This window comes from Bactrocera dorsalis, chromosome 5, assembly GCF_023373825.1.
Source record: "Bactrocera dorsalis isolate Fly_Bdor chromosome 5, ASM2337382v1, whole genome shotgun sequence".
Taxonomy (NCBI): Eukaryota; Metazoa; Arthropoda; class Insecta; order Diptera; family Tephritidae; genus Bactrocera; species Bactrocera dorsalis.
Genome location: NC_064307.1, coordinates 42,518,871 through 42,546,303, shown reverse-complemented (window position 1 = coordinate 42,546,303; position 27,433 = coordinate 42,518,871). Strand labels below are relative to the sequence as shown.

At 34.6% G+C, this 27,433-nt stretch overlaps 1 protein-coding gene across 1 annotated transcript in view; it reads right to left on the bottom strand.

Annotated features, from left to right (window-relative positions):
* LOC105229058 (glucose transporter type 1) overlaps window positions 1-27,433 on the bottom strand; it is a 343,334-nt gene that overhangs the window by 21,853 nt on the left and 294,048 nt on the right. The window contains 7 exon segments of the mRNA XM_049458393.1: window positions 1,888-2,010; window positions 2,074-2,351; window positions 3,094-3,372; window positions 3,448-3,572; window positions 3,709-3,965; window positions 6,513-6,650; window positions 9,290-9,455. Coding sequence (XP_049314350.1) covers window positions 1,888-2,010; window positions 2,074-2,351; window positions 3,094-3,372; window positions 3,448-3,572; window positions 3,709-3,965; window positions 6,513-6,650; window positions 9,290-9,455 — 1,366 coding nt within the window.

Sequence of the window (27,433 nt, the reverse complement as noted above, 5' to 3'; positions counted from 1 at the left end):
ACCTTCAAATTTCAAGTAACTTTAAAAGCTCAAAGCTCTGAAGGCTTTATTAAGTTATAATCTCTAGATATTTGTTCTGAAATCATCCTTCGCTCCTTGACTGATTATTCACATTGTTTTCTTTCATCAAATCACCAACCAACTTTCAGGAAACCTTAAAAGCTCAAAGCTTTGATAGCTTTATTAAGCTATCATCTCTTTGAAAGCTTTATTAAGCTATCATCTTTTCCTGTTTTTTCTCTTATTCTGGAACCATCCATCGCTACTCCACTGATTATTTGCATATAACTGTCTTCTTTCATTAAATAGATCTTATGTCTTCAAATTTAAGCATATTTAAAAACTCAAAACTTTGAAAGGCTTATTAAACTATTATTTCTTTTCCTTTCTCTTAATCTGGAACTAACTATCGCTGCAGCACGGCCATTTGTTTTCTTTTAATAAATAGACCTTTCATATTGAATCTTGAAGCTGCTTTAGAAGCTCAAAGCTTTGAAACCTGTTTTAAGCCAACATCAGCATTTTAAAAGCGTAAAGCTTTGAAAGCCCTTTTAAGCTATCATCTCGTTTTTTATTATATTATACAACTATCTTTACCTGATTCAATATTATTAATATGTACAACGCTCGATATTGGATGCCTTCGACATATCTATGGTTAGAAATTTGAGGATAAAATGAATCGCTATTTATAAAGTGTTTGAATATTATATATCAACTATTTCTTGAATGAAATCATAGCTCCATAACCTTAAAAACACTGTTATGAAATTTTTTTTAATTTTTGTGAACTTTTGGAACAGTATCACTAATGCTTTAAGTGGCTGAGAATTGCTGACAAATTTAATAGTTGAATGAAATTCCGTGCTTATTATGGACTTAACTGTTTTCTCCCGATGCACCATGTCCCTATTTGTTGATTTCGGTGCGAATATTTATTTTGAATATTAATTTTATAATACCCGTTTCGAATTTTCCGTCACATTTCAAACTCATTTATTCAAATACTTAACCTAAAAACGTAATATAGTGTAAACAACTCACAAATACTGAAGCATGCAAAAACAATGTTATTAGGTAAGCTAAAATAGAAACAAAATAAATACGTGAAGACAACTACAGCTGAGAAAAGTCAACGAGTGTTTGGATTGCAAGCAAACGGAAAAGTTGAGAACTCAAAAAACATATTTTAGGTTTTAAAAAAAATTTGAGAAATTTAAATTACTATACTGAAGCGAAATGCTACTTAATACTTAAACAAATTAGATGAAATTTGCAAAGCGTGCACATGCGTTTTAATGACATATTTTAATTTTAATATTATTGTTGTTATTATATTTATTTTTAGTTAAGAACGAGTTTATAACAGTTCATGCCATAAAATATGTTGGGTATTGTAACGATCATAACGGCCTAACTGATTATAAATATTGTTATATGATATGTTATATAATTACTAATATATTTTTTAATATTTTAAATTTTGAAATTTAAAAAAATTTTTTTTTAATATTTTTTAATTTTTTTTTTTTCAAAATATTTTTGAATATCAAAGACTGAAAATTCGAAATTCTCTTTTACTAAGCATTCCGTTAGCATGCAGTAAAATTTACCGCTAATCGAACAATTATTTTTCAAACTATTTTTCGAAATAAAAAATGAATATTTTTCAAAATCGCAGAAACTAAATCGGCGCCCTTTAAATATAAGGCGACCATAGGTATTATTTTAATATTTTTTTCTAAAAAATAAATGCTATACAAACCACAACGACAAACGGTAAATGCATGTTTCTTTAAATTTTTCAATTTCAATACTTGCCCTTCGCCGTAAGTGGGCCGAACATTCTTTGTACCGAATGTCGGAGCAACTCATTTGTTTACTTGCCTTAATTAAAAATGAAATCGTTATGAATATCGAGAATATGAACATGCCACCTAAACCGTATAGATGGAGTGTTCGACGACCGGTACGATCCATTAACGGTATTGAGACGAGCGTCATTAGCACCTGTAAAAATTTCGAATAAATATCACCAAAAAAAAAAATTAGACAAAAGCTGTGCATTCAAACCATTATGGCGCCGATGCCTATCGTTGAGAATTTGGCGCTCTCCTCCGTCAGGCCGGAACTCATGAATAGCGATGTCGAGTAGTAGAGTACCGCATTGATACCGCTAAATTGCTGACTCAGCTGCATAACAATGCCGATAATCAATGGCGGTCGCAGTGTGGGCGAACAGATGAGCTCCATGGTGGAGATGTGGCTTTCGGATTGTTGAGCGCGTTCTTCGGCGCGCATCTCTTCGATGTCTTCCTCAACCGAACTAGAGGCACGTAGTCGTCGTAACGCTGAAAAAAAAATTATATATTTATAATTTTGAGAGGTGACAAGAAAACAACGATAAAAATTAGCTTTGTCGAGTTTAATCGAATTTAGTATCGCCCGAAATGTAGGCTACGTTTTCGGTATAAAACACAGCATACATTTAAGCTGTTAGCAAAGTCTCACGCCTTATATAGTATATTTATTTAAGATAAAGGAAATTAGAAATTGTTATAGTAACAAATACTAAGCTAGAAGTAAGCCAAAAGTAGGCAACGTTTTCATTTCTAATAAAGCTCTGCCTACAAAAAGGCATTTCCGTTTAGCACGGTTTAAAACCTAATCAATTTATTAAAGGAGATGAACCGTTGGACCACTTTGAGGAACACTTTACCAGAGAACGTATCATATACATTATCTGATTTAATTATTATTACCATCGAAATATCAGTTTTGATACAAATCAGCTTGAAATTAAATGTGCCCAAAATATAGCCAAGTTTCGTACCTATTACTTTAATAACTGAAAATAAGATCACTTAAAACAATTCGCTCCCTTTTTAGTATAAATCGAATGTTATGACCTTCTGTCTTAACGCTTAATATAGGCAACGTTTAGAGTATGGAATGTTATGTTCCTTTACAGATAAAAAAAACATTAATTTGTTGCCTACAATTAGGTGCTTATGTTAAGCAAAGTCTCAAACCGAAACTGTTAAAAATAGTTAAAGCAATAATTTTTCCTTGTTCTATTAGTTTTCAACTTACCTCTTCGGGCTTCCTCCTCCCATTGTTTCGTTATAAGCAGATATCTGGGCGATTCCGGGCATACCGGCAGTAATATTAATTGCAATATTGCTGGACATATGGCTAGACCAAGTAAAACTGGCCAGCCTTCATTAGTTCCTAAAATTTGTTCGATTCCCAACACTTGGGATAGTAGTAAACCTATTGTCACAGCCAATTGATTTACAGTACCTAATCCACCGCGTAAGTTCAGTGGCGCTATTTCGGAGATGTACATTGGCACCAATGATGTATTAAGACCTACAAAAATAATGGAAAACATGCCACATACATATTTAATGCATACGATTATATAATTGTATAGAGTTAACGCACCGCAATTAACACCAATAATAAATCGGCCAAGGAATAACATTTCATAGGAATGACTAACTTTGGTAAAACCCATTAGACAAGCACCCGATATGCCAAGTACATTATTTAATAATAATCCGCCTTTTCTGTAATGCAATAAAAAATCGTCAAGTGATTACTTTGCATTAAGCATATGAGTAAATAATTATATAATTACAGTATTTGTATTTGAAAAATATTTCTATTTTAACTCACTCATTTGCGGCCTTTTGTTGCACTTACCTGCCGAAGCGATTGGCCATCCAACCGCCGCTGAAACCACCCAACATGCCGCCAATGGCGAATATCGACACCGCCACCGAGTACAGCTGTTGTATGAACTCCTCGCTAATATCCTCACCATAGCGATCCTTGTATACATCCTTCATGAAATTCTCAATATTCTTCTCGGGCGCATTTATCACACCGGTATTGTAACCGAACTGCAACATGCCCAGCACCGCTGAGAATATCGAGTATGTTAGGAAGAAGGTAAGACCCTGTAGAAAGCGAAGAAAAAGAGCAAAAAAGTATGCGTTGTAAATAATGTAAGTTTCTTATAAATTTTATGGAAATGTGCGCAGTGGAATATAAAAAATTAAGCTGAGTGCAAAACTCAAAATATAGAAATCATATTAGAAAATAATTTCTTATTTTAACTGTTAAGCCGAGTAAGTTGTTCCAATGTGAATACGAAGTTATGAAGTGATTTCGTTTTTTCTAGAAAAAATACAATAAAAACGTGTAAAGTAAAAATCAAATTATTTGAGCGATGACAAAATATATTTTTTTTCATTTACGTAGTCTTTATATTTCAGTTGGAAGCCTAAAAAATTATATGGGTGTAGAGTTTTGGCCTTTCGGATGGATGTAGATAGATTCCAAGGACGTAACTACCATGAGTCGTACCGTTAAATAATTGTAATTTATATTGTTTTCTCTTCAGGGCCTTCAATCAAATATTTGCTGTAGAGTCCCACTTTTTAGTTGATGTAAAGAATTAATAAATAGGTGTGTGACTAAGCTAGAAAAGGTTCAGTGCTTGAATAGAAAAAAAAGAAACTTCGGATTCGGAAAATTTAATGGCAAAAGCGTAAAAATTGGAAGTTCTAAAGCTGGCACGAAATTTTCATAAGAGTTAAGCTTACAAAGCTTGTAGCAATTAAAACCACTATTCTGAGAATTTGATAAATTCAATAATTTGCTAATTTATCAAGATTTTTGTATTCTGTGTGATAACTGAAAAGTTCTTTTCTTGATATATTTTCAAGGTGCCAAATGCTCCCGTCAGTGTTTTTTTCGAAATGTTTCAAAATCCTGTAGACTTAAACTTAAATGTGTTTCCCAATATTTCCTTCCATCCCAATGAAAAGTAGTGTCCAGAATTGGTGAGGTGTACAGAGTAAATTATGTAAGAGACATACGGGAGGTGGTGCTTTTCAGAAAGATAAATTACCAGAATCGCCTTTCGACTATCTGACCACTGCAGTATCTTCCAAGCATAGATCACAGATTCCGGTTCTATCGAACAAGATATATATATTCATTTATAGTATACAGATAGCCAAGCGGCTTAGAATTCACAAAGACTCTTAGGGTGTCGTCAAAGATGGTAAAATAATTCCAAGATGACTTAGTGGATCTAGCATCCTATTTCACCATAAATCTGCAAAGAATTTCAGGACATAGTGTAATTCTTGGTAGCTGTGAAGCAAATGAACTTGCCGGATCAGACACACCTTACAACTAAATAGAATCCGTAAACGATATATTTTATATGCGTCTGACTACTTGACTAAAGAGATATAGCTGAGGCTCGGTAGAGTCGATCCCGAACTTAGTCAACAAGCACGCAGGCATATCACAAATGGAACCATGGACCACATATGTATGCCGACTATTAAAATTCTAACGAAATGACATAAGAGCTTTAGAAGGAGTGCTTTTAGGTCATTGTTTAATTGGTAGACATCCCAGCAGACTGGGAAAATATACAATGGCTAAAGAAGAGAATGTAGAACAAATTTTTCTATGTAAATTTAAGGTTTAAGCTTATAGTAGGGATACAAAAGAAATATCATCAGAAAATTTCCAAAAATTGTAAACTTTTAGAGTTCGTTTGGAAACTTCGTTTTCATAACTTAATGTGTCCGACGATTTTTCCGAATGAACTTTATGCTAAGTTACGTTGTAATTGCTGTAAGCTTATAGTTAAGACATGAACCTTAGCAATGCTAAACGAGACAGGATTAATTATTTATTATTAGAAATTAGAGGAAAAAGCTTTTTCATAATGATTTTTTAGAGTTCGCTACAAAATTTCGATTTCATAGCTTCTTTGTAGGCTAAAACGATTTTTAGTTGTAATCGCTGTAAGTTTATAGTGGCGACACGAACCTTTGCAATGCTAAAAACGGTAGGATTAAATATTTATTCATAAATATCAGAGGATAAGCTTTTTAAACGATGTTTAGGTGAGTAATTCTTCAGCTCTATTCTCTAGGTTCAGCAATATTTGTATGAATATATCATAATATAGAAGTATATAATGCGGTATATAGACTTCACCATTTTTGAAATGCCGTAACAACTGTAAAAATTATAAAAAAATAAAAGCTAAAAATATTAAAATTATAAAAAAAAATATTTATTTAAAAATAAAAATGCAAAGTAAAATACAAAATCATATATTTATTTTTCATTAGCTTTTACATGAGTTTTTGAATTTTTTTTTTCAGCAAAAATCATTACATAAATATATTTATAAATAATTAAAGAAAGGATTATGAAGAAGCGGTCTGTATTGATAAATGACATTATGCGCTCAACTTTGTACTGTAAAAGTAATAAGCAAGTGTATGTAATTCGTGTACCGATATGAGAACCGATTGTATATGGGTTTTTTTGGGTTTTTTTTTGGTTGTTTTATAAAGTTTTGAATTTGGCTGATTTGCACGCATAATGAGATTTTACATATTGTTGTACATGAATATAAATGAAATTCAAGTATTAATTACACAACATGGCAAATAATTTAAGCTACAAACTTGTTCTAAAAGTCTTAGCTTCCGTCTGTGTGTGTGCTCCTCCAGTCTGTCGACGTATTCGCGCAGCTCTTCGATTTCCTCTTTGACTTGTTGCACGGTGTCTAGTTCGTGCTTGATCGCCACCATGTCTCGTTTCACCTACAAATGTGTGGAATGTGGGTTAATTCGAGAAAGTTTAAAGTAACATACAAATGTGGAAGTGATCTTATAAAAATGTTTACTTAAATGTTTAATCTTTAGTGATATATACAAAATATACATTTATATTAATACCGATAAAAATAAGTTTTATGCAATTAAGTGTACTTTTTATTTGCAAATTAGTAACTATCTTAATGGTAGTAAAAACATTTGGTAACAATGAACTTAGCTTACTCTCAATATGGCGGATTCAATTAAAGAATTCTTACTTATCTTATTTTAACATTTTTACTTAATAATATCATCGTAAATAATTCTGTATATTTGATAGAAAATAAAAGCTATTGGGCCTTGAAAATAAATGTTTCCAAAATATAGCCAAGTTTCGCACCTTTTAATATAATGACTAAAAATAAGATCATAATTCGCTATCTTTGTAGTTTAGCTTTCATTTTGAGTATACTATGTTATGTTCCTTTAAAGACAAAATAATCAATTTGTTGCCAACAATTAGGTGATTATTTTTAGCAAGGTCTCATACCTAAATTGTTAAATATATTAAGAGCAATATCTATTGTCTCAAATACTGAATCGAGATGTTTTTGTTACAGAAGTTGTGGTTTGAAAAAGATAGAGATTAGGATACGATATTAATATTTCAAATGTTCAAAAGGCTAGACTATCTACGAATTGTTGTATAGTTCAAACCTGAAAGTTCATATTCGAAAGATCAACTTTTCATCCGGAGAAGTTTTTCCCAAACTGGTTATTGTTTAGCTATTATTATGAGAGGAAGAGGGATCTTTAAATTGAGAGTCGAAACTTTTTAAATCTATTTATAAATAAATCTGGGACAATATTACATGCTTCTTTCTAAATGACGCATCATTAAATGATATTGTTTCGTCGAAAAAAATCTATTAGAGCTTATTTTTAGGGTGAATGTCACATCTTGAAGCAGGAGTAGAAGCTTGAAGAGTTAGTATCATTTCGTAACAATATATGGTTGAGTCAACGGAAGGTTGAGTACACAACCACTTCTCAAAATTTTGAAATTGTTCTTCAACTATTCTGCGTGCCATATCACAGCGGAATCACGAGTAACTGCAAAGCTGACGAGTTAACAATAACAGTTATCTGACAATAAAAGTTCTCGGAGCTACTGCCTCTTCGAATGTTCTACTATTGAAAAGCTAGACTTCGCGGGAGCTTGGCCGTCAGACACAAAATGGAACGCAAAGTGTCTAGTAAGCTCTTCACCTTGAGTAATCCTAGTATTTTACAAGTTATAGTTTTCCAACTGGGCAGTGTCCTTTTCGTGTTCACGTCCTAAGGTTACGATTCTTACTAGATTGCAGTTGTAAAGGTTGTTTGTAAGAAGACGAGGAAGAAAAATCTCAACAATTCCTACTCAATAGTATCAAGGCCTGATTTCCTCGAAAGTAACTCTATTAGACATCTCATTGAGCTAGTGGGAACAGAAAACAACGCCTAAGCAGATTTGTAATGTCCCCAAGGTGCTTTTTGATTTATAAGTACTCACTATAGATATTTTTTTGTGGCTTAAAAAATTATTGTACTTAGTAGTCCAGGTACGAATCCCAACTTGAGGATCGGCCATGGAACTTAACCTAAATTCCTCAATAATATTACTACTGAAGAATCATATCGTACTTAAAGTAATTTTTGACATTAATAATGTTTCTCAAAATTACAAAACTATATTTCCAAGCCTTAATAGCAACAATACTTTTCAAAAGTTTGAGAAAAAATTAAAAATATCGTGGCATATTCGAATGATTCAACTTTTGAACACTTATAGAACCGAAGTTCCCATTCGTATCAATGCGAAGGGCACTTTTTTTTCCTCACTTTTCAAACAGATGGGTTTTAGAGAGAAGAAGCAGTAAATGGGTCTAATATCGCATTGTTTACAGTTTTTCCGCACAGCCAAATTAATTTAGTACATTAAAATTATAATTGAGAAACCTTTTCTTTCCTCTCTCAAAACCTTGTACTTGATTAACGATAACTTAACGATCAGCTGTTTTTGCGATGATAAAAATTCATCAGCTGATCGCAATTTTATCAATGCACACAACCAAATAGACAGCCTGGACAACAACCCGCTCTGACAGATGGAGAAGACTGCGGGAAATGCCTTGAGTAGAGCACCAGGGAAGCAATGGAGCATATCTTGTGCACTAGTCCCGCATTGGTAAGACTACGTTGTAAGCATCTGGGGTCTCCACAGTATGATACACTGGAAGTGGTATCGACAGTGAGGCTGCAGAGTCTTTTAAAGCGATGTCTACTACTTTTGGAATTAGCAAGTGAACTCCATCTGGTATCGCATTTGACCAAACTGGTCTATGCGTAACTTAATGTCCTACCAGATTTACTTAAACTAACCTATGGTAATTTTGTTGGAATTATATATATGTATATATATTAAGGGAATGTAATTTAAATCTACTAATAATTAGTAATTAAATATGTATTTACAATTCTAACTACTTATATTCTTATTCATATTAAAAATTCACTAAATTTTCTCCAGACTTTCATCAAGAGACACATTTGGTTATATAACATATTAAGTGTCTAAACTCACCACATTGCCAAAAAAAACTCACCTCGGACACTTCACTTTGACAGCTCTCCACGGATTTGGTTAGCTCCTGCAGCTGTGTACGTATTTCACACAAGGCGACTGTCGTCTCCAAGTGGCGATCGCCTCTCTGAAGCTCATCCAGTTTGGCTGATAAATTCATGCTCATCACGCTAACTTGCTTTTGCAAACTGTCGCATTACGTTGTGTAACGCGGGTGTGTTATGTGGCGCGGTGCGGCGACAATTGGACGGCCATTCAAACGCAATTACATGTTATTAATTTGATTGGCGATAATGCAGTTGTAGCAAGAGGTCGACGGCAGACAAGTTGATGGGCGGCAGTTGGTGTTGCAGGCAGGTGATATGCATTGTTGTTAAAGTTGTTGTTGTTGTTATTGATAAGTATCATTAAATCACGGTTACAGTTACAGTTGTGCAGCGGTCCATAAACACACACACACACACATGCATTTAAATACATGTGTTGCACGTTGCAAGTGGCACGTTGCAGTTGATATGCGTGTGTTTAGCATTATTTATGCGAAGATATATGTGAGTGTGTGCGTTGTTATTATTGTTTGACAAGTGATGGCGGCGTTGTGTGGCACACAAATAACGGTGAAATTCCGGCGCACAGATTGTCACGGAAATGCAGCACCGAAATCAGAGCGCGACATTTGTAGTCATATATGTACAGATTGAGTTGTATATATATAAATATATATATATATATATATGCGATTTTAGTGATTTCATGTTGCACATTGCAAGTCGAATTTGCAGTTGGCGCGGCAAGAAATGGAAAAATGTATTATATATAAGTAATGTGGCATGAACATAGCAATGCAGTAGTGGTAAGTTAGTTAAGAATGCTAGAAATTTTTTTATAAATGTACTGCAATTATGAGCGAAAAATGCGAAAATGCAATTTATTTACAAATATTTATGTATATATGTATGTATGTATAAAAAAGTATATATGTATGTATTGCAAAATTATTTTTGAGCAATTTATGTACGAAACGCGCAAAGGAAGCAAGAAATTTAAGCATTTCACGGTAAATAGATGCAAGTAAATACATGTAAGTATACACAGATGTATAAATATGAGTATATATGTATATGTAAGGAAAATTATATATATGAAAAAAGCATCGTGCCAACAAATGCCTTATTTATGAGTTGTTGCACGTGAAGCAGCTACATTTGTGGCAGCTATGCATGTCAAAAACGCTATATTTATTTGTAGAGTATATGAAATGTGGATATTTATGTATGTAATATGTACATGTAAGTATGTATGTATATATTTTGAAGTATTTTATACCCTAAACCGTTTATATTTGACAAGATATCTGAACGAAATTTTGCCTGCAATATTGTTTAAAGCAGTGGTATAATCTCTGAAGAAATTGTGTAGATCGGACCACTATAGCGTATAGCTGTCATACAAACTAACCGATCAAAATCCAGTCTTCATAAGGAAAACTTTTTTACTTAATAAGGTATCTTCACAAAATTTAGTATAGATTATTGTTTAAGGAAGTGGTATAATATATGAAGAACCTGTGTAGATCGGACCACTATAGCATATAGCTGCCATACAAACTGGTCGTTCAAAATGCAGTCCTCGTATGGAAAACTTTTTTATATGACAAGATATTTTAAAGAAATTTTTCACGAATGATTGTCCAAAGGAATGGTATAATCTCCAATGAATATTTTCAGATCGTAACACTATAGCATGTAGTTGCCATACAAATTGACCGTCAAATATTCAGTTCTTGTATGGACAACTCTTTTATTTGACAAGATATTATCATGAAATCTGGCGTAGATTATTATTGTAAGCAGCCGTACAATATATGAAGAAATGACTTAGATCGAACTACTATAGCGTATAGCTGCCATACAAACTGATCGATTAAAAAGTACTTGTAAGAAATCTTTTGTATATGTGAAGGGTATAATAATAACTTCGCTGCAATCTAAGTTACCTGTTTTTCTTGTTTACTCTTTATTTCCATACCGCCCCCTTTTTTGTCCCCCTACTAACCAGGTATTATTACATAAATCATACGAATAAAAACTAAATTCAGCGTTGCCGTTGCCATGGCCTCTGCAAATGAATTGAAATTCCAGCCAAAGCAGAGGACAAATGAAAGCGCTAAAGCGCTGCAGCGAAAAGAAAATTTATTGCATTCTTATTATTATTATTTCATGTGATTGCTTCATTGTTTTTTTTTTATTATTATTTTGCATTTTTTCTTTTTTATTTACTTGCAACATTCTTCGGCACGGCATAAAAAGCTTGGCTGTAATAATAGCGCAGGCAATCAAATGTATGTAGAAAATAACGGTTTTTAAAATTCAGGTGAAATAGTGAATTGTGAAATGTTGATATTCATAAATTTCAACTCAAGTATATACATATGTATAGTATGTATGTATGCGTGTTGTAGCGCACAAAATATGCCGTAACAATTTGCTTACATTAACTGCTGTCGGTTACACGTGATTGCGGCATGAATGGCTGAAGGGCATCGAGTTTTGAGAAAGCAATGATTTTTCTTTTGTTTGTTGTAAATTTATGAATAAATACTTAAAGGGTGTTATAATATTTTCTTCCTCTTCCTCAACGTTTTGATAGTATTGAAACAGCAATTTACTCGAGACCATAAGGAATTTATTTTCCTTAAGCCGTCTTCGATTCACCACTTGTTTGCTCGGTAATTCTGTCGAATTGTGTTCGAATATCATACCACTCCATATGGATCAACTCAATAAAGTCGAGTCAATGCTCTGATTTTTGTTTTTGCTAAAAGAACATCCAGCGAAGGTCAGTGAAGAGGGTGATCTTACGTTCATAAAACGCAACAATAATGTAAATATAGTAAGCTCGAATGTTCTGGTCCGTGCCTTATGAGAACTGCTTTCTGCCAATGACGAAAAAGTTGAAAAAGTTAAAGAAACAGTTCCGAAAATCGCCTTGTTGATATCAAAGAGATAAAGGAAGATCTCAACATCTCTTATCGATCGACTGAACACTCGTATCAAAGGATCTGAATCTATTGCGAAATGGATGTCGAGTAGAGGTCTCACAAGAGATGCTCGAAAACGTGACTGAGTACCTTACATTGATCAAACGCATTATAATTGAAGACAATATTATGATTATGACGTGGAAACTGTCCAAGAATCTAGTATATGAGGCACCAAAAATGAACCGACACGGAGGAAATCAAAATTCTCTCCAGGTACTAAAGGTCTACGCAGCTGAGGCTTATAACAAGTGTTTAGAAATTGGATATATATTCGATGGTTGAAAGATTTGATTTTTAATATGAAAACTGTTATTCTTTTGTCCGTCCGGGTCATATTAGATCAGATCTACATCCAGCTTGTTTTTACCCGCATTAATTGAAAATGATAAGAAAATTGGGAATTGAGAGGAAAAAGGCTTCGAAATGCATCCTTAAATCAAAAAGTACTGGCAAATTATCCGATTTATTTTTCCGAACTCGTATTCAGCACAACAAAACCTTAATTCATTGCTTAGATTAATACTAAACTTCCTCCACAACATATCCATATCCATTGTTTATTGCACATCCGATTATACCAAAGTCATTTGTATTATTTTAGATTTTAGTTAAATAAAACAGAATTTTCGCATTTCATCTGTATGAAGGAATATGGAATGCGCGCTGCGTCATTCCAGAGACGCTTACTGCCGATTGGAAACAAAATTGCAACAACATTCCATAGCAGCACAACTTCGAAAACAAAACAGATTTTCATTGTTGTTGTTTTTTCTACCTTTTGCACGCACATTTCATGAAATTCAGGCAGCAGCATTTCCTGCATCCTGCATATTTTATCCTTTGGACGTGTGGCGCGAACAATGCGAAGCGAAAACGATAACAACATTTACATTATGGCCTACAAAATGAAGCGATTTAAGAACTTTTCTTTCACACATACACACGCACATGTCGTTGTATGCATTTTTTTAATGCAAATATGCACAGCTAAATGTGTGAATTTACTGGTTTTTGTAAAATTGCTGCGTGAAATCGTGAAATATATTTCTTTTCCATATTTTCAGTATGTTGCTTTATGTTTCAGCGATTTTTAACTTCATGAATTTGGCTTACTGTGCTAACTACTTCACAATACGTTTCATATCCTAAGAACTATTATGGGCAAAAAATAGTAAGACTTTTTAATATAAATTTCGCGTGAAAAAACATTCGACGAAATCTTTTTTCTTGGTTGGTGTGACTGTCAATCACATTTTTGCCATATGTCACATCAAAATAATAAATAAATTAAAATATACGCTTGACTTTCTGCAGTTCATGAAGATCATTCGGCGATTTTTACGAAGAGTGAAATTATTCAACAAAGAAATTCCATTAAATTTTGTGTGCGCAAACAAATTTCTGGTGCCGAACCGTTCAAAATGTTGGAAAAGGCCTTCGTTGATAATTGTTTCACGCGAGCAAGTCTTTTGATTGGTACACAGTTTTCAAAGAGGGTCGAGAACGCGGTGACGATGAGTCACGTCTATGACAGCCATCTCAATCAAGTGATGATCAGCACATCAATGAAAAGAATAATAAAAGAATTGGCTTGAGAATCGACGATTAAGTCTGAGATTTTTATGGCATCGTTGGAATATAGGAAGGATCAGTGGAAGCCATTTTGAAACATTATTTGGGCCTAAGAAGAGCGAAAGTAAGGTGGGTTCTACAGTAGCTCAAGTTTTTCGAAAGATTACGACGCTTTAAAGTCTTTGAAACAAAGCTTTGCCACTACCAGGATGTCGTGAAATATATTATTACTAGCGATTAGTTTTGGATCTATGCCTACGACCCAGAAACAGACGATCAATCGGCCGAATTTCGTGGCACAAGTGAGTCGAAGCCGAAAAAACGTCAAAGCAGGTCAAAAGTCAAGGTTATGTTAACAATTTTTTCGATTATTGAGGTCTGGTGTATTCCGAATCTCTTCCGACCGGCCAAACTGACTTTGTCGGTGAGTTTCAGATATTTGCTCTCTTTTCTGTTTAATATTAGCAAAATGGAACGCATTCAATGATCTATTTCTAATATAGTCTATCAAACATATTTCTAGCTCACTTTTTGAAAAAAAGTCTAATAGATAATATTCTGAACCATGCTCCTAAAGGGCACATAAGAAGAATTTAAATTTATGTACACACTTGCACTCAGGAAGATCCAACGTTCGTTGAAATAAATATTTGGAAGTCATGGCTCAGTAAAATAATATATTTTTGGAAGCTCATTTCAGCTACTGAACAGTAATGGGTTATAAGAAGGTTGTATGGATGCCGGGTTCAAATGGAATCGCTGAAGATTGCCAAGTGGTTAAGCTTGCACGGAACGACAGCATCGTCTCAAAACATTACTCGATAGATCTGAAGGAAAAATTAGCGACTGATTGTCTAAGTGGTCTGTGGAGTTTTTGAGGTGTCGTGAATACGAATTTGAGTTCAAAAATGAACTAACAACGACGAAATAAAAAAAAAAAAATCTTTTGCAGTGTTATATCTGTAAACAGAGGATCGTCCATCAATCGTCTAAAGAAGGCCAAGAACGCTTTTGGTACTACAAATGCAGTCTGAAGCACTTCGATCATTACGCGGCGTACCAAAATAAATATACTAAACATCAATGTTAAGTCTACTCTGCTGTACGGCTGTAAAAAAGCGAATATCGTAACCTCGGACATGTTCTGAGAAAAGATCCAGACACAATCATCCGAAACGCCGTCAACTGGTATCCACAAGGCAGCGGACTGAAAGCCAACCCTCCTCTAACTCGTATTTAAAAATAACGTGGACATCGAAACAGCGAAGCTTTGAAAGATTTGAACTGAAATTAAAAGACTGTCACAATACACAAATAAATGGAAAAGTCCATTGTGGCACTATGGACCGAGCGGAGCCATTCTGCAGGCCGGCAGTTTCACAAACTGTTTCCAATGCTTCTTAAAGACTATACAGTTTACCGTTAAAAATGATTAATTAAGTGAGCATAAATAGTAAGCTTATTACTTAATTCGAATTAGCATTTAAAGTACAAGTCGTTAGCAAAAGATTTCTTCAAATTCAATATTTGCTTAGGTGCTGATATGTAACTGTATTGAGGTCTCGAAGTAAAATTAACTTTTGCTTGGCTCAATAAGTGAGTATGCAACAAAAGAGGCGACATTCCAAGCACAACAACAACAAGTCACACTTAAACACCGGATAAGCAAAGGGAAGAGAACATATGCCGCTTTAGAAGACACACAAACATGCATACATACGTATATGTGGCACGGCATTGTGAGAGAAAAGTGCAATGCGACAAAAAGTAACAAAGTTGCCATATCGAGCGTAATGCGAGCGCACATACACACATATATACATATTTGCATGCACGTGTGTGTGTTTGTGTGCATGTTCGTTGCACGCAAGTGTTCGTAAAAGTATCACAACGTATGCGGCAAGCCAAATGCCATGCGATTTATCGCTAGAAATATACCTATGTATGGTATATATATGTCTGTATGCATGTGTATACACCTACACACATACAGCTGCATTTACATGCGGATATGCATGTATTTTTGTTGGCGTGAAAAACAGTGCAGCATTTCCACATTTCGTAGGCACACTTGTGTCGTCTTATCTCTGCAGCCTGTCAGTTGTTGCTTTTGTTGTGCGTTGTGTCATTGTTGTTTATGCGGTGGCAGCCACCTGTAGGCTGCGGCAAGATATTAATTTCACAAGTTATGTTCTATGCTTTTTTCCCCATTTTTATTTATCTCGCTGCTGTTGCATTTTTTACACAACCACACACACGCACACACTTGTATGTTTTTATGCATGTGGTTGCCTCTCTCTTCCTGCTCGGTTTTATGTGTGAATGCATTGTTGTAGGCGTAAGAAAGTTGGTTTTAGGGCGATTACATGCAAATGCCATATATTTCATTGTAATGTACTTTTAACATTGCATACTTTTAGGATTTCAATCTCGTGCGCCATTATAATTTATGCATGTGGAACACTTTTCTAAGTCCATTTACTTTTTTCCCCCATTTTTTATTTGAAAACAATAAAAATATTTCCGAACGACAAGTTTTCTAGTATTTACGCAGCGATTTCCATATAAATGGACCGTTGGCTGTAGTTTTTTTTTGTTTTTTGTAATAAATTCGCATAAATTATTGGGCGTACGCATGGCAAAATTGCACAGACATTTAAAATAAATAAAAAAACAAGTTGTTTTGCAAATACATGAAAGTAAATTTTCAGATATGACTCGAGGGAATTTGGAAATGGATAGGGTATGTATGCGCACCAAGTGAATAACAGGATTTAAGTAAATTCGGAAAGTAAGAACAAGAAGTGAAGTAAAATCAAAAGGAAAAGCAAAGTGTGAATACTTTCCAAGTTTGATCAGCGATATTCAATAAAAAAGATATCGAGTTTTCGTTCTCCATAACTAAAGTGAGCTGACAATGAAATGGACTTTGCTTTGACCTAACTCGTTATAGAAAGATTATAATTCTTGATTACTTAAGAAAATTACGGCTTACGTTGATTCAGTTTTATCAAAAACACAAGCCTACGAGTGGTACGAAGCTTTCAAAGACGATTGAGAGCTCGTTCTAGACGACACACGACCTCTTCAAATGATGAACGTATTACAAAAGTGAAGAATATGGTGATTAAAAAACGTCGGACAAGTGTTAGAAAGATGTCAAGAGAGCTCGGAATCTCTTTCCATGATTTTGATGGATATTTTGGGTATGCAACGCATTCTTGCTCGACACGCCCCGATAAAGCTGATTTTTTTTTTCAAAAAGAGTACCGTAAACAGGTCTCTTTGGACCAAATTGAAAGCCGAAAATGCAAGGAATACCATATGGCTTCGTGTGATTTTTTCTTGTTTCTGAAACTGAAATTGCCACTCCGTGGAACCCGCTTTTGGTCGAGCAAAAAGATAAAACAAAATTCGCTGAATGAGCTAAAGGCCATCCCAAAAGTGCTTAAGAAAAATGTTTCTAGGACTGGAAAAATCGTTGGCATAAGTGTATTACATTAATATTAAAAGTAACAAATATACGGCTGCGGAAATTTACTCCATTTAAATGGATAAGTCTGAAGAGAAAAAAACATATATTTTCTAATAGAGTGTAACGCAACCACATCGGAGTTGGATTTTTATCCAGCCAACTGACAATTCGGCAGTATTACGCAAATTTATTTAAGAGAGTTATCTGCAAAAAAATCAAAATATTTGTTGGAGCACAATACAATGATATACAGACGACTTGAAAGTGGCTGTTCGAATTGGGACTGGTATAGTGGGATCACATATTAAACTGTCAGTGCACTTGGGCGGGTTTTCCAAACAATTTTCAAGCTGAGATCCGTGCTACTAGCAGATGCGCAGATATTATTTCAGAGAAAAACTGTCACGGAAAACGAATTGGCATTCTCAGTGATAGTAAAAGCGGTACTTCGGGACTTATCGGCTGTTGAAGTCAAATTACAAAGTTCTTACAAAGTCAACGGTACTGGAGTGCATAAAAATTCTTACTAGGTTTGCCACTAAAAACAATACTCTACTATCATGGATCCCTAGGCATAGTGGCATCAATGAAAATGAGCTAGTCGATTGCCTGGAAAAAGAAGCTGCAGCAAGCACTCCAATAGGACCATCTTCGCAGTCGGCCCACAAACTTTCTAAGAGGAAAGAAAAGTGGGTCAGTAGAGCGAGTCCAAGAAACTAATTACTCTTCCCAGAAAAAAATTAAAGCATCTTTTGGAATACATATCACTGCTGGCTGCGTTGTCATCTGCATATATTAGGTTACTTCTCCAAGGATCTGTGTCTTTTTCCTATCACCAAAGAGCTGAGACACGAGAGCACATATTCGCAATGTCAAGTAGATGGAGACAGGCTGTCGAGCTGTTATATTCGGTGGGACAACGCACTACTACCATTAACTATTTACTGAGCCTCTTTGATTCGAGAGGCCACAATTGACCACAGGTCGTAGAGCATTCCTCAAATTTCAATTTTTCTAGTGCCAACTTATCGTTTGCCTAATCATCACAAACTAACTTAGCTTTACGAATATACTTGTATTATATTATATCTCACGGTTTTTAGGTAATTTAAATCGTTCTGACTGAAATAGTCATTACAGCTAGCTGGGCGAAGATACGTACTAATTTCATAAATTTCTAAGACCATATAAAGTGATCCGAAGAATAGTATTCTTAGTAATTTATTTAAGATTTTGAGGGCATAAATAATAGAACTAAATGAAAAATAAAAAATTCCAGCGAAATCAAAACTGTTTTATTTAACACATATATATATATTTCCAAAAGTAACATAAGCGATACCTGGGTCATGTCTTTAATCTAATTTGTAAATTATTTGCATTTTTGGGTATAACTCTTTAAGAAACATACGTTCTTAATGTGAACAGAGTGTGTCTGTAAAAGATATTTCGCTTTCAGTGGCATCAGTAGACATATTTTCGACGGAATATTTTAACTCATGCTTACATGTTTCAAGATGAAAAAAAGTGACAATTAGATTTGCTTAGAAGCTTTTTTGGCGTACAGATGTTATCAAAAATATCTAGACTTCACCTAGTTGCTGGTTGAATTAATTAGCACGTCAGGAAGAGCACGTTCTTCTTATCATCACCGATATATTTGGTGGAGAAGGCCCACTTTCGCACTTGCGATCTCTCTAAGTTAATTAGTTTAATGAGCAAGATCATTTCTTCTTCTTTATTGGCGTAGTCACCGCTTACACTGTTAAAGACGAGTTAAAAGACACGAGCTCATTTCGGCAACTAAAATACAATTGTGGTCGCGTGCTTAGTCTGGGAGCTTTTTATACTTTGCTTATTAGATAGCTGATCGATATATCAACAATATCCCAAGATTATATGAGGTGAAAGCTATGGTAATGTTTTTTATCAGCACTCTCCTCTAAATGATTTTTTATATTTTTATACCCATAACAGGGTATTTAAGTTTGCCAGGAAGTTTGCAACCCTGGAAGGAAATCTCGGAGAGCCCATAAAATATGTATTTACCTAAATGATCAGCATAATGAGCTGTGCTGATTCAGCCATATCCGTCTTTCCGTCTGTCTGTAAATTCTCGAAGTAGTTCCTCAGTTTTTGTTATTTTTTAATGATCTGAAATTTTGCAAAAATTCTTTTTTCTCTAAAAAGATCCGATATCGAAACAGTTTAACATAAAGCTGCTAAACAAACTGTGCGATCACACTCAAAATTAAGTTATTGTACGTAGTTTTCTTTTGAATGTGAAGGCTTTGGCTTAGGTGCAACCGGAGTTAACGTTTTTTCTTATTTTTGGCATATATTAGATCAAAAAATTTTACAAAATTAAATTTTTTCAATACTGTTGCTACTAAAGCCATGAATAATGGTCATTCTAACTGTAATGTTTAATCAAGAGGAACTTGTCGAACTTGTGCGATTAACCACACATCCTCCACTACACTATATTATCCCCTCCGCTGTAAATAACTAAGCACTCGAGAAAAAAATGCGCAATTATTTAGAATAACAAAAAAATAACAAAATATGCATAACTATTTCACCCCACCCATATAAGTCCACACAAACGTAGTTGTTGCTTTTTAAACACAAACGTTTACTTTTAAATCCCTCGCCGCCCACACCTTCGCTTGCGGCCATTGGTGACCGTGGTGTGCAATCGAGTAAATAGAGGGAAAAAATAGCGCAGATAAAAACTGAGCGCCGTAGAAAAATACGAAATAAATTAAGCGAAGATGGTGGAAGGCGCGCCAAAGCGTGCAATGAAAACTAACTGACAACACATTGCATTTCGCTTTTCATTTCCACTTCATTTGACGGCAACAATTGCTGTTTGCGCGAACGATGGCAGCGTGTTGCTGCCACATTTCCGCTGCTGTCTCACCCTCACGCTTGTTTGTAGTGCAACAGCAAAAAGTACTTTTCTATATATGTATGCATTAGGGTGGCCCATTTTTTTTAATTATTTTGCTTATTTAATTATTGTGTAGTGTGAAAATGTCGTCTGAAATAACGGTAAAAAATTCTGGTAAAGCTTGAGCTCTTTAAAAATTATTATACAAGGTTTCGTTTCCTCGTAAACTGAGGTTGATTTCAAGTCCTTGTATGGAAAACTTTTTCTTTTGAAGAGATATCTTCATGAGATTTGGCACAGATAAATATCTAAAGCAGCACTATAATCTCCAAAGAAATCGTACAGATCGGAAAAATATATCATATAGTTGCCGTATAAACTGTTCGATACCACTCAGGCTCATGTATGAAAATCTTTTTTGTTTGCTGAGATATCGTCACGAAATTTGATATGGCTTATTAGTCAAAGTATCTCTACAATCTCTGAAGAAATTGTTCAGATCGGATGCCTATAGCATATAGTTGTCATACAAACTGACCAATGCAACTTAAGACTTTGTATGAAAAACTTTCTTGTTTGATAAGATTTCTTCATGAAATTCGGCACAGCTCACAACTCAAAGCACCTCCACAATCTCCGAAGAAATTGTTTAGATCGTATCATTAAATCATATAGCTGCCATATAAACTGATCGCATAGAAATTATTTCATATGCTTTTATACTATAAAAAATGCATCTGTGAAAGGTATTATAGCTTCGGTGCAGCTGCTGTTTATTATTTCTCTTGTTTCTGATGATTTTTTTTCAAAGAAAAAAAAAAAAAAAATTATAAAAAAATTTACGCCCACCCTACCATAAATATATAGTATAGACACTCATATATACATGTTTGTGTGTATCACAGCGAGCGACATTTGCCATTTCTTTTGCACTGCTTCGCAATTCATTAAGTGTGGAAATAAATGAATGCTTTGGCGCAATTTGTAGCCATCGACTCGGCAACTCAACAGCTCAACAACTTGGCACTTGAAAGTCGCCTCTAAACGCATCGCAGGCGTGGTATCAAATGACAATGTTTAGCGCTGCTACAAATAACTGTAAATATATGTACTTGTGCGTGTGTGTGTGTGAATTAAATGCCAGTGCCGGCAAGCAGTTCCGTTATTAAAGCACATTTGCCGTTAGCTAGCAATCATAAATAATATTTTTAATGTCAACACACAAAGACACATAAACATATATATGCAGCATCCTTTGGCGTCAGCACACCAACAATAATAATGAGCGCTTAAGACACAACGCTTGCTCGTCGGACAAAGTGTGGCGATTGGATGGCACGATGAAGTGTGCTAAAGCATATATTATAAGCATATCTGCTTGACTTGTATTGTTTATGCGTTGCGCCATTGTATGCAACGCAGCTATCTTATGGGTTTGTATGCATGTGTGTGTGTGTGTGCTCGTATAAGTGCAAGCACCGTTATGCCTGCAAAGCACATTAATGTCTTGAGATGAGTTGGTTTCATGATAATCTGCTGTAAGGTTGAAACAAAGGCAGCTCATTTCGAGCACTCATAGCCTCATAAGCACGCACACACAATCACATAAATGTTTGTATATATATTTGTATGTATGTACTCAAAATCACACAATGGACAATGCAGCTAAATATATGTATGTATATGTATAGTTTAAAAGCGCTAATAACAAATGTGTATGTGTAAATATTGTAAACTGACGTTGCCGCAATCGCTTGTTTAAGGTTCGAGGCACCACGGGGCGTATGAGTACTAAATATTGTGCTGGAGGGCTCAAATGAAAGCGGTTACAGTGGGTTGAATGTGAGTAAATGGTTGATATTTTTTTACAGGTTTTGTTTGTCATTCGAAATAATGCTAACACGAGGACTAAATTTTGATCGATAAGTTTGTATGGGAGCTATATGCTACAGTAGTCCGATTTGAACCATTTCTACGGAGATTATACAGTTTTCTTGGGCAGCTATCTGTGTCAAATCTCATGAAGATATATTGTCAAATAAAAGAAAATTCTATACATGGACTGAATTTTGATCGATCGGTTTGTATGATAGCTATATGCTATAGTAGTCCGATCTAACAAATTTCTTCGCAGATTGTAGCGCTGTTTTATATAACATTTCACGCTAAATTTCGTGAGTATAACTCATAAAATACAAAAGTTTTGCTTACAACGACTAGATTTTGAACGATAAGTTTTTAAGGGAGCTTACGTTTTTCAAGTCCTAAAAAATAATTATGATATTGGGACATAAGTAGTATTGCTATGAATGTGCTTGGATACATTGAGATTTCTTTACCACTCATATTTTAATAATTTTATATTTCAATTTTTAACATATAAAAATCGTTTAATACTGGAATTTGAATTTTTTAACAAGAAGTTGCTTGAAAATTTTCTTTAGAATGTAATAATTATAAAAATTAAAAAAAAATGTCCAAAAAAAATTTATCAGCTTTTTGTTCACTCTTGTCCCACTGTGCCTTCGCATTCAAACAATAAGCGTTATGTCAAAGATGAACTGCTGTAGTGTGTGCGTCGAGTGAGGCGTTATATTTAAGCACCCAAACACACACACACATAGATACAAGTTATGAGAGTGTGTGTGCACCGATTGCACTTGACTTTATTAATACTTGTAATGAAATTGTGGTAGATTACGGTATATACTCCTGCATGTACATCCATCAAACCACACATCATTCGTGGTGGAGCAATGTACACACACACACGCGCATGAATGCAACACATACCAGCACACTTCGAGACACTCAAGTACGCTGCGCACACATTTCAACGCTGCAAAAAGTTGAAACGAAACCACAAAAGTGTTTTGTTGTCCTGCAATTTTATGCACAAAATGCACTAAAAAGTTAACAACGAAGTTGCTGTTGCCATGTAGACTTATACTTTAAAATATAGTATATGTATGTTTGTATGTTTGCAACCAAAGTTGCAACAATTGCATATTCACAAAGCTCGAAACTAAATATTTCTTTGTATGTGTGTGTGTTTATTACTTCTTGGTTGCTGCTCGCCTTTGTTGTTGCCATTATCATTATTGTTTATTATTGTAGTATTATGCGAGTGTATAGCGTTTTTGTCGAGTGCATTTTGTGGCAAGTTAATGTCACTTTGTCATAGCATTAAAACTTGCAACGAATTCAATGCAACGCAATTATGCATGCCGTGTGGCAAAGATTTCAAAGTGAGAGGCGCACAAGCGCACACACACACACACACACATACATCTATACATATTTTATTAAAGTAATATGACATAAAGTGTGCGTGTTGTTGTTGTAGTACAGCAGCAACAACACTATGTTGCGAGTCGGATTAAAGCTGAGGTCAGCGGCAAATTTAATTGCAACAAGTCGTGTAATAATTTATGTATGAAACGATGAATATAAATGGGCGTAAATGTGGACACTTAATTTCCATGGTAGCGCCTCTCTTCATTCACATACACCCGTGCAAGTGTGTGTATGTGCGCCTTAAGTAGTTGTTTGGCGTGGTACTTAAAGTGAGTGGGATATTTGCAAGCACTTGAGTCGCGGAGGTGGAAGAGTGGCGCCAGGGAAGGAGTTAAATTCCCATAAATATTAAGTGTTGCTCAATTTTGCGGTTGACAATGACTTGGCGGTGTTCTTTATTGTGGCAAGGTGCACTAATATACTTGTATTGCATATATATATATATCAGTAAGGGTGTTCGTTTTTTTCCGGGTGGACTTTTTTGTGCAGACACCACTTTAACTTCAAACTTTTGCGTTAAAGGTAAAGAAGCCATTTATTTTTAAATTAAATGGTGTCTAAATCATTTAAATTTTGGATTTAGAACTATTTGAAAAAAAAAAAATTTAATTTTTTTGTAAAAAAGTCCAATTTTCAGTGGTTTTTTCTTTCTTCCAAGTTCTAAGTAACTAAATACATAATTTTCACTTTGGAAGTTATCCTGCCAAAGCGGGCGCATCTTTTTTCCGAGGGATTACCGGAAATGGCCTCTTAATGGCCGAGTTTAAATTACTTTTTTTTTTCAAAATTTGTGTGTGTTTGTTTGTAACAACAAAAGATTCTAAAAAAATATTTTATTTTTTATATGAGAAAAAAATTGTTGATAAAGGGATGCTATTTGCCCGAGGAAACCCATGTAACCCATTAATGTAGTGGAGCTATAACTTAAAAGCTCACATTCTCGTAGAATTCCGCTTTCCGCTTTAAAAAAAGGGGCCAACAATTTTTTCCATAAAATCAATATTTCAAAAGTTATATGCAGTAAAAATTGTAGATCAAGCATTTAAACTAGAAGTACAACGCTGCGTATGAGTGATATTTATTCCACCGATTTTTTAAAGGAAATTTTACAAGCATAACTTGCGTAGACCTTTTTGTTAGATATTTGTTGTATGTGTAAATTTCGTTTTTGCTGAGCATTCGTACAAGTGAATTTTATATTCTGTGTTGCTCATACGACATGGTGTACTTTATGAATTATACAATCTGTGTTGCTCATACGACATGGTGTACTTTATGAAAGTAGTACTTTTGATGTACATATAGTATAATTTTAATTGCGTATAGCTTTGAAATGAAAATTTTTTTAAATTTTTGTATGATAAAATCAATCAGATAATTTTTTTAAGGTTAAATTTTTTTTGTTTGAATTAAACATTTTCTAAGTTGCAAATTTTTTATGATGAAAAAAAGAAATTAGTGACAAAGATCAAAACCTCTGAAGTGTGAGGAAAGTAAAATGATTTTGTGAAGATTTAACAAAAAAAAAAATCAACTTTTTTAAGTTGCAATATTTTTTAAGAACAAAGTCTGAAATTTTTTGCGGGTGTTTGTAATAAAAAAATCTTTTGGGAAATAACGGACACTCTAATATATGCACATACATTTATGTATATTCAGTTGCAATCTCTCTAGGTTATAGAGACATTTGATAATACAATTTCCCCTAACAACGCAAATTTAAGGTCTCGGTCAGCCAATTTTCGCCACAATTCACTTTAATGTATTTCAATGCACTTTAATTCATTTTAATTTAATCACGTCATTAATGCTGTTGTTATATGCAACAATGTAGCGCTTGAAAATTAGCTACTTGCATGTCAAATAATATTATATTTGAAGTGTTGCAATACCTATTGATTAAATTTGTTAGCAGTACTTTGAAATGCTTTAATTTGATGATGACAAGCCGCAAACTAAATAAGCACAACGGATATTTGGTTGCAAGTCCATTAGGCGTCGCACTTGTGTGGCAGCAATAATAAATTTTATATAGACTAAAATTATATAACAGCATTGGAACAAGATATGCTATTAAGCTATGAGGTTAATAGTACAATTTGTTGTTGTTTTAAGAAATTTTGTTGTTTTCGCTGATAAATTTATATAAGTTCTTACTGTAGAAAACCTTGATATTTTTATGGCGTGATAATACGAGATAACCCAAAAATATTACCGCCAATAACTATAAGCGCTGTAGCTGTTTTAAACGTCGTTGAACGCGACTCAAGCGGAAAATGTGTGGGCAGCAGCAAGCATACAGAAATTAGCAGCTTAAAAAATTTTCTTCCCCCCTTGTGTGAGGAAAAGTAATGCGTTATAAAACTACGGAGGCTGCTATATATATTTCTGGCCTAGGCAACACTAAGTGTTGCCAGGTGCAATCTGACATTTCCAATGGAAAGTTTGACATTTTTTAGCATAACATCACTCAGAACGTTTTGTCATTTAATCGTGAATTGTTTTATTTACAGGGAATTAAAAAATTCATCTCGGCCAAAAAATGGAATTAACTCGTGAACATTTTCGTGCGATCATTTTTCACAACTTTCGACGTGGATTATCACGACAAGAGTGCATCGATGAACTAAATCCTATCCCAACCTATAGCACTGTGAAAAACTGGTACAACGAATTCAATCGTGGCCGACGCTCGCTCAATGACGAATTCCGTGAAGGTCGTCCAAAAACAGCCGTTGTGCCAGAAAACATCGATGCCGTACGTGAACTGATAATGCAAGACCGTCATGTAACATACCTTCAGATAGTGGCATGCCTATGCATTTCTCCCACCAGCATACATTCGATATTGCATGAACACCTGGCCGTAAAAAAGGTTTGTTCTCGTTGGATCCCGCACAATTTGACAATCGCTCAAAAAAAGGCTCGTGTGGATTGGTGTAAAGAAATGCTGAAAAAATACGATCGCGGTGCTTCAAAAGACGTTTATAAGATCGTCACAGGTGACGAATCATGGATCTATGCGTATGAGCCCGAAACAAAACAGCAATCGACCGAGTGGGTCTTCCAAGACGAGCCAAATCCAACGAAAGTTGTTCATAGAAGAAGCACTTCGAAGCAAATGGTCGCCTGTTTCTTCGGCAAAACTGGTCATGTGGCGACTGTTCCGCTTGAGCAACGTAGGACGGTCAATTCTGAGTGGTACACCACCATTTTTTTGCCTGAAGTCTTCGGAGAAATTCGAAAAACGAACAAGAGAAGACGAATCATTGTGCACCATGACAATGCGAGCTCTCACACATCGGCTCAAACCAGCGCCTTTTTGACCGGCCAAAACGTCGAATTGATGGGTCATCCGCCGTACAGCCCTGACTTGGCATCCAATGACTTCTTTTTATTCCCACACATCAAGAAAATAATGCATGGTCAACGATTTTCGTCGCCAGAAGATGCTGTTGAAGCATTCAAAAACCATGTTTTGGAGGTGTCTCAATCGGAGTGGAAAAAGTGCTTCGAAAATTGGTTTGAGCGCATGCAAAAGTGTATAAATCTTGATGGAGAATATTTTGAAAAACAATAAAACCATTTTCGTTGATAATTATTCCTATTTTCATTTTTAAGTCAGAAATATATATAGCAGCCCTCGTACTTTAAATTCTTAATTATCTACAGACTTGTACACATAATGAGATCGAACGGAAGGCTGACAAACCACAAGCAAAGCATTTATTATCGATTTTATTAAAACTTTTTTTTCGTAAAGTTTTGCACAAATTAAATTTTTATTATGATAAGTAGGTAAAACTCTGTTTAAAATAACTGAGTTAGATTACGTATTACGGCTCTAGTCTCCAGAGAATAACGAACTATTTAAGCTTATTGTAAA